This window comes from Liolophura sinensis, chromosome 1 (genome assembly GCF_032854445.1).
Source record: "Liolophura sinensis isolate JHLJ2023 chromosome 1, CUHK_Ljap_v2, whole genome shotgun sequence".
NCBI lineage: Eukaryota > Metazoa > Mollusca > Polyplacophora > Chitonida > Chitonidae > Liolophura > Liolophura sinensis.
The window spans coordinates 82,423,265-82,432,561 of record NC_088295.1 but is presented as its reverse complement, the minus strand read 5'-3'; the positions used below and the strand labels follow the sequence as shown (position 1 = coordinate 82,432,561).

General features: G+C 39.4%; 1 protein-coding gene across 1 annotated transcript; it reads left to right on the top strand.

Moving 5' to 3' along the window:
• The first annotated feature begins 237 nt into the window (after positions 1–237).
• Positions 238–4,528, top strand: LOC135462201 (cobalamin binding intrinsic factor-like). Its single transcript, XM_064739610.1, has 5 exons — positions 238–293; positions 618–683; positions 1,528–1,677; positions 3,582–3,706; positions 3,949–4,528. Exons 2-5 carry the CDS (start codon positions 640–642, stop codon positions 4,011–4,013), a joined length of 384 nt encoding a protein of 127 aa, XP_064595680.1. The 5' UTR covers positions 238–293; positions 618–639; the 3' UTR covers positions 4,014–4,528.
• The last annotated feature ends 4,769 nt before the right edge of the window (positions 4,529–9,297 follow it).

The following is a 9,297-nucleotide window of genomic DNA, read 5'->3' as shown; positions in this document are numbered from 1 at the left end:
TGTACTGCATTAACTTATTTATGCAATGAATGGTGAAGTCAGTTGAACATTTTACAAATATAAATATGGCATTAATGTCTCTTGTGGTATTTCCCTTTCCAATGACCTGCATAGGGCTTATCATGACAGCTACTCATCTCTCGTGATCCAGCTCGTGCAATAATCGGGTCAGGATGTCAAGGCTCAAACTTTATAAATTGCTTAAGAGTGTGTCTGCAAATCAGTTTTTCTGACAGGAGTACATCTCCTGCAAGTTTTGTGCAGTCAGTATTTAATTAAGAAAAGTTAAGTAGGTAAGCTATTCAGGATCCAGCACTATTAAAGTGCCTTAAAATATTTCCTGGACATTCTTTCATGCACAGTATTTGAATGCTGTTTAATGTCGGACTACAGAAATTTTCACTTTTACGACCACGAACAGTTGTATTGGTGCAGAAAACCGGAGTGCCATGGACCGTGTTATACGCAGTCGTGTCAACACTTTCTTCTGTTCGAGTACTGCCCCTTCTGAGTCATGTTCATTTACGGAACTCACTCTATGATTCGTCGCCTACTCTGTGGTACGTCATTGTTGTCTCGTAATTGTTCCTTTTTTTCTTTTCCTTTCTCTTCCCCAGGGTCACGCTTACGTCGTTCAAAATGGGACACCTTGAAGTGTTTTTACTCTGCTTTTGTGTTGCTGGGTATGTATTAATATTTTTAATTGATCGTTCTTGGGGTTTAACGTCGTACTTAAACTTTTTCCCAGTCATATTACAACAAGGAGCCATTAGGTGTGTGAGCACATATTGTGTCTTCTTGTCACAGGGTGAGTCCATTCGGCGAAATATATTTAATATTTTTAATTGATCGTTCTTGGGGTTTAACGTCGTACTTAAACTTTTTCCCAGTCATATTACAACAAGGAGCCATTAGGCGTGTGAGCACATATTGTGTCTTCTTGTCACAGGGTGAGTCCATTCGGCGAAAGTGCTGCTGCCACTGAAGTATCATGCCGAAGACACCAGATATGACCCCACATGGTAACATTATACCGACATCGTGCCAGCCAGTCATGTTTTCTTGCTCTAAGCCCTCGATGCTGAGCGCGAAGCGAGGCAGCAGCAAGTACCATTTTAAAGTCCTTGGTATGCCCCGACTCGGGTTTGATCCCGGGATCTCCAGACTTCAAGGCGCTCTAACCATTAAGCCACCGAAGCGATCTTCATTGTAATCATAGCTTCAGTTTATGATAAAGCAAAACAGAATAATGGTACCAATCCGAAAAAATTTGACACGTAACTTGCTCCACAAACACTTTGCATAAACGTAATAAAATTGTCATCTTACAACGAGACAACTTTGTCGTACATTCTTGCCCAAAATAATGATGAGGACACATGAAACGCCCATGATGCTACAAAACGAACTACAAGCATAAAGTTTGCGGTATTTCTGAATTGTACGTATGTATTTGCAAAGTTTAAAAGTTGTCATTATGATTAAACTTTTTTACAGCAATGGTCGTTTCTGTACATATTATTTTAGAGTCTGCGGACAGACGATAAAACTGGACTACGTGATTAATAACCAGTTGATGACCCCCAATTTCCACAGCATGATAAACCTCAGGGTACTAAAAGGTACGCCTTTTATACGTGTGATGGAGGCGGCCGCTGATATCAATCCACAATTCGAGTGAGTACTTTAGATAATCTCAATAATATATATATATATATATATATATATATATATATATATATATATATATATGTATGTATAAATTTATCTTTTTTTTGGGGGGGGGGGGGTATTTATTCATCTATTTATGGTAATCGTGTTGGGATTTATAAAATTAAAAATATAGCCCTGTGTCCCTTCAAGGGGAACTGAACAATGAATATTTAATGAGCTCTGCTTCCATTTTGATGAGTTTGACTGACCAGTGATCCAGAAATTTTAGAGCCAAAGTCGCACGTGTTGCCACGTGCTCTGGTACCTGTCACCTCAATAACAAGTGATGGAGAGGAGGAGGAGTAAATGCGCAAGTGAAGACACGTGGTGAGGTTACACGGTGTGCGTATATGAGTGGGCCAGTATAGGACCCTACTTTCAACAATGTCATTCATCATATACAATGTATAGACCAGGCGCTACATACTTTACTATGACGTTTATAAATGAGCGTGAGCGTAATGTTTTTTCCTTCATGTCGATTCCTAAATTTACCCCCGTAAATGTTCACAAAATGTTGCGCTGAAAAGAAGGTATGTAGCTGTACAGCTATTCAAATGTTTGTAACACACCAAACAACAAGGGCTCGCTGGGAGTATAAATAAACTAGCTGGTGCCGTTCAAGTGGTGGCGTTGGTATCAGTTTTATACGTTTACTACATCGAAATGATTTTGCTGCCCTTTACTGGCCATACGTTAATAACACCAATGGGCCTGCGTGGCTCAGCTGGTTAGCGCGCTAGCGCAGCCTAATGACCCAAGTCCAGCTCATGCTGGCTTCCTTGCAGTACGTGGGAAGGTCTGTCATCAACCTGCGGATGGTCTGGGTTTCCCCCCACCATAATTCCGTCGTATAAGTGAAATATTCTTGAGTACGGCGTGAAACACCAATCAAATGAATAAATAAATAACACCAAGAAGTTAACTAACCATACACAAAGGCGATCTCCCAAAACGTCGTGTAATCTCGCGTTACATGGCTTCCGTGAGACACACTTGCACAGGAGAGGAACGAATAAGACTATACCAATGTTTGGCCATAGCCCTTACTTCTAGTGTCGGATCGAGGCATCAATAAACCTGTCCTCTTTTGGTTGCGAGTTTGATCACATGTTTCCACATTCAGCATATGTAGTCACTGGCACATTCAAAACTGTATGCTCATATACAAGAAGATTTTTGTTCGCAAAAGCGTTGATTAATCACGCTATATATGACGATGGGCAAGGTGCTATATAACGATGGGCAAGGTGCTATATAACGATGGGCACGGTGCTATATAAAGATGGACAGAATGTTATACAGCGATGGACAGCGAGCTATATGACGAAAGGCGCCATGCAATACAAAGGACTCTATATTAGTATATATAACAGGAAACTTAGGCAAAAAAACAAAGGCACAACCAAACAAGAGAAAAGTAAATACATGTATATGCATTGTGTTTTGAAGATCCATATACTTAGTGGCGTAAAAAAGTTAAACTATGTAATTCATATAACAGGCACTCCTTATGACTGTCACTTTAAAACGATCAGTATACATGAACACCGTGAAAAACATTTACTGAGCATTTCTCTCGCCTAGAAGTTGTGGCAATTCATGGAGTTAAAACCATTTACAAATGTCTTTTCTGCGTTAGTAAAGAAAATCTCTGCCACAGCAAAAGACTGATTGTCATCATTTTGTCAGCCCAACAATACAACTGCACTTCATATAACTGGTCTCAAACAACATATATCCGTAAAAAAAAAATAAGCAAGTTCAATGTTTTCTTGACTTTGGACTTCCGTAACTGAATCACGCCCTAAAAACAATGTTGGGATAAAATATTGACAGCGCTCATTCTAACAGCTCTTTCTTTCCAGATTTACAGGGGCGTACAGCAGTAAGCTGGGATATCTTATCACCAGAATAAACAAGCGTGCAGCTAACTACAACGTCGACAAAACTTACTGGGAAGCCTACAATGCATCTAATGTTGGTATCGAAGGTCAGTGATAATTGTACAAGTTCTGAGATTTCTCTAAAAACTAGAAGAGGTTTCATCGTCTCATCCGATCGTCGTCCCAATTCATTTTTTTCCGTCATCGGTCCAAAACCTAATATGAAATAGACCAAAATATTGTTGAAGAAATTTGTGTAATTATTTGTGAGAGCATTGACGGCATGGGTAGCATCACAGCGTGTAGTCTACATGGACATGTACGTGTATGTACATATTTACTATTACAGGTGTCAGCTATTACACGCCAAGCGATGGGGACGTTGTCACCTTCAACTTCACTAAAGAAGCCTGATAAGTATCCTACCTGGTATGTCTCCTAATCGTATCCATGACGGGCACACGGTGTTGGGCTGGGTCGTTTGTTATGAAGTGGAAACTGACTTCTCACATGAACCGATAACATGGCTTTTCAGCAAATAAAAATGAAGAAGAAGGCAGAAAACACAAGAAGGCAGAAATAACATGTCTAGGTTTGTCATGGGCAGAGTGCAATGTCCTGATACAATGCATTAGAATGTGCTGTAAAGCATCCTTGGGTACTCAGCACAAATGCTTTGTCAAACAGATTTCTGTATATATATTGCATGGGGAGTATGCATTCACGTTCCTGTTTTTTGTTGTTTTTGGTTGTGCTGTGTTCATTTGTGTTCGTTTGTATCAACACGTGATGGCGGAGAATTTCACCGATGAAAGTTGCCTGCTGAGGCTCATTTTGCCCAGACCGGGTTTTGAGGAACTGATTTTATGTCGGCTGGCTGGGTCAAATTGACGATTGTTTTAATGTTGCTTTATGCCCCTGTATTAAACAACGAGAATAAATATCTGCCCAACATACACGTTTCCAGCTTCCAGTTGTGTGCCTATGACCGCCGTTACACAAAGACAGAATCAGAAATAATGCTGATGATTAACGAATGTCTAACACGTTTCGGGGTATATAATTTAAACGTCCGTTGAGTGTATTTAATGACAATAGTGTGTATTTACTGAACAGACAGGGTATGTGCTGCTATTTTAGTGTTTAATGAAGTAATTATTTAAACTAGTGGGCACTCCGCCATGGTTCGATGACGATTTCCAATGACTTTGGCATGACGTCTTTGTTTTGACAAGTGACCAAATTGTCATCGCGGAAGTGTACCCGAGATTGTATCGATTCCCTGATGGGTGACTACTTTTCAACCGGACAGTCAGAATCCTCTAGGCGCTGATCGTCGTAAGAGCCTTTGTTTACACACATTAACCAAGCCATAAATTGCTCCCACACCCACTAGTACTTTTAATTAAGAGTACATTCCGTGGCGATTTCTTCCCAGATTTACCGAAGCTATTGACTAACTCTGTACCTCTATATAAACGTTTCCTGCCACCAGTGGCCTCTCAATTCTGATTGTCGGTATTCTGATTTAGAAGGACTAGCCATGTAGTCAGGTGTACGTATATATATATATATATGTCCATCAGCAACCTTAAGCGCTCTGTTGTTGCTGAAGCAGTGCTGCACTCATTTCAGGTAAGACATTGGCTATCACTACATGTAAAATGGTGCGTGCTGTGTTGTATCACGCCAGATGTGTGACTTTGTTAACACCTGGTACATGTGAATCTTCACACGGTTGAACCCAAATTTAAATAGCACATATCATAAAAGGTGAAACGAAAGCCAAGCTGAAGAAAGATGTCCTACAAATGATGCAGGACATCCTGCTTATACACACAATTGTTCTCCCGGCCAGTCTTTAATCAGATGGAAAACACTGGTAAACTCAAAGTCATACATGTATGAAAGAATTTATTTTTATTTCACATATCGGGATGTTGAAAACAAATTCATTTAGAGAAGTGTGACTATGAACTCTGGTATAGCTGACTTGACTTTGGTAGAAATGAACAATTTTTTAGATTTTGGTAAATTCACTTGACGCTGGTGTTCACATCAACTCACCCTCAGATAAGTTTAACATACGCGTAGAAGTTATTTTAAAAATATTACGACTACAGTTTCTCTTTTATAAAGTTTTGATCACGTAAGACGTTTAGGAATTAATATTTGCCATTACATAGCAAAATTGACGTTGAACAGTTTTTGGCGTCGGACAGTACAGCAAGATGGACATTTTCCTAATTAAGTTCTACCTTCAAATAGTTCTGATGGTAATACTTTCATTCATCTATACAATGGTACGGAGTCTTTGAAAGACATCAAACAATACGTGTAAACATACCGCACTATTCTTCTCAGCACACTTCGAGTACATGTAGACAAAGAGGAGAGAAGTAGCCTATGCGTAGCTTGCAAATCTTGTCACGTATTGTCTCAGAATTCCGCCAAATCTGAGAATTTAAGAAGCATGAATTGAAGTTACATATATCGATGAGATTATTTATTTATTTATTTCGTTGATGAACGTAAGAATATTTCCAGCATTATGGTGAGGGTTGAGCGGGGGTAACACGGGGGAAACTCCTGTATAAGTACTGCTCTATGGCAGTTACGTAACAATTACTGAATTGCTCAGAGATATAGTATATCGCATGTACTCATATGAACTAGCCGAATTAGTCGGATTAGCCGAATGCAAGCTGATTGGTGTAGGCTCAATGAACTTGAGCAGTGGGGACATCCCATATATCCCACACAGAGCGTGGATAACATAAGGGCACAGTTGTTTTCCTGACAGGGGTCCGCAGTTATGGAGTTTGACACATTGTTATCACTATTCAAGTGTATGGCACGTTTAGCCCGATTAAATCGTCTTTATTTTCAAACTAGTCATGCGTAAAGCGTTGTATAAATAAGCTATTCTGTCCAGTTTAACCTCCACCACTTTTTCACTTGGACAGCACTCCTGGCCACCGGCTGGGCCACTGTACACCGTTTGTACCACTATCACATACACATGGTCATGACGGCAAGATTGTACCTGTCCCCAGCGACACGTACAGGACCGCGTTTTGGTGAGTTACATGTCCAGTTATGGTCTTTATTAGAGGCAGTTCTAAACTAAAGATTTGTCCAAGTACTTGACGCTAAAACTAGGTATACACGCATGTGTATGCTTGCCTCGCAACTAACAATTTTTCAGTTATATGACGACAGAGAAATGTCATTCATGTGTACATATAATGTGTGTCCTTATGGCAGGGTGAGTCCATGTCACCAAAACCCTGTCGCCACTGAAGTATCATCCCGAACACACCAGACATGGCACCCCATCCAGTCACATATTACGGACACCGGGCAAACCCGTCCTGCTTCCATGCTCTAGCATCTCAGTGCTGAACGCAAAGCTAGGCAGCAAAAAGTACGATTTTTATAATCTGGTATCCCGGGTCTCTCGACTTCGAGGTGGACGCTTTAACTATCAGGCTACAGACGCGGTCCTACAACTAGGGACTGAATAATATGTAATTGACGAGTTAGACAGTTATAGACTACAGGGTAACTATAGAATGATGGTCGTATCGAAACGTTTACACAGGTCTGCTCCATGTATTATCAACAACGAGGCTTTATGTACACTGGAATCGTTACACATATCTCGGACCTAAGCAAGATCACTGACAGATCTTGTAAAAGGCAGTGTAAACTACGGCTGATGTATGGTAACCGATACTGAGTATGCCCTCTTCGACTTTCCTACGTTAAAGACATGCTGTCAGGTAACGGTTGCATTTCCCTGTCATTAAACACCATGAAATGGTAAGTAAAATCACAGAAAATCGTTATCCGGTTAGTGTTTGTCAAGCTGTCTAAGCGGATTTGGCGGGGTCGTGGTGTTTTTTATCTTGGGTAGCTCAAAATCTGACAACAGAGATGGTACGTTACATAATTTAGTAATAATATTATGTTGTTGTGAAGTGTTTCGTACATTACAGAGTGGCACTGCACGAGTCCATACTGTGTTGAAAATCCGTATTGGACGAGACACCTCAGGCTTCAGGCCAAGGCAGATTTTCAGCACAGCATGGGCAAGTACAATGCCACTCATAATGTACAAAGCACTTCACAATGACCTATTTGTTAAATACTTCAAACCTGTCCAAGGACTTTCACCTCCGTATTAATAACGACCGATGATAAACTTACATATTCAGGTGACCTATTTGTTAAATACTTCAAACCTGTCCAAGGACTTTCACCTTCCGTATTTATAACGACCGATGATAAACTTACATATTCACAATGACCTATTTGTTAAATACTTCAAACCTGTCCAAGGGCTTTCACCTCCCGTATTAATAACGACCGATGATAAACTTACATATTCACAATGACCTATTTGTTAAATACTTCAAACCTGTCCAAGGACTTTCACCTCCGTATTAATAACGACCGATGATAAACTTACATATTCACAATGACCTATTTGTTAAATACTTCAAACCTGTCCAAGGACTTTCACCTCCCGTATTAATAACGACCGATGATAAACTTACATATTCAGGTGACCTGGAGGAAGTTTTTTGATCTCCCTGAAAATCGTTTTTGATCTTAGCAATAGTATTTTACGGAATTTGGAAATCAACAAATAATGAAGTTTTTTCTGCGTCCAAATTTCAACCTCCTATTTACAGAAACGCGAAGAGCAAACGATACACAAAGTTACCTGCCTTAATTGCTATCGTACAGTATGAAAATAATATGGCTCTCCGAGATCCAGTATCCCGACAAGTACAGGACGGTCACGCGGAACGATCTGACCGATTTCATTGGACCACATTTATAGCTACAGAATAATAACTTTTTAAAAATTCTAATGTTTATAATGAAAATATTCAGACAACACAGAAACTTTCTGAACATTTATACTATGGCGGTCAAAATAACATTTGAGCTCCTTTGTTTTATAATCCAAATGAAATAGAGAATACATCCTTAATTCGACGTACACAAAACAAGTCGACCAGATGGTATATTTGACTTTTTCTTACAGACAATGTGTAAATCAGTTGTGTATACCATTGAGTAGTACATTGATCTGTATCCTTCTCAAAGCTTTTATTTCCCTTAAATCAAATTTAAAATATTGTACCGTTGTGAAGTATTCATTACGTGCTTGTCGTAGTTCAAACATTTTTTTAAAACTTCAAAATATGAATTTTTCAAATGTTAATGTAAATGAGTGTTACATGTTTTTATAGGTATGTTGGTGTGGTGCATACGTGGAAATGCATCCATCTGTAGAAAATATCGGGAACTTTAAACAGACCCAGATAATGTTATGGATTGGGAATGCGATACTGTTTTAAGGATGTGGCAAGATTTTGCAACTGTAAAGGTTAACCAGACAGAAAGCTACGAGTGTGATAGTTGGCAAATATCGCACGTAACCTGAGAAATACGGCCTCATGTCAATTTACCTCAGTTAGGGTTTTATTCCAACCGTTCATGTACACGCATAAATAGTAGCAAATTACACACCCCCAGCACTTAAGCAGAATTTGGTAAAAATTACGTACAAAAATTAGTGATGTTAATTGTAATTTATTAGACGTCACTGGTATAGAATTCCTCAAAATGCTGTATTGTCATCACATTGAATGTACAATAACATTAAAACAATGCAAATGCA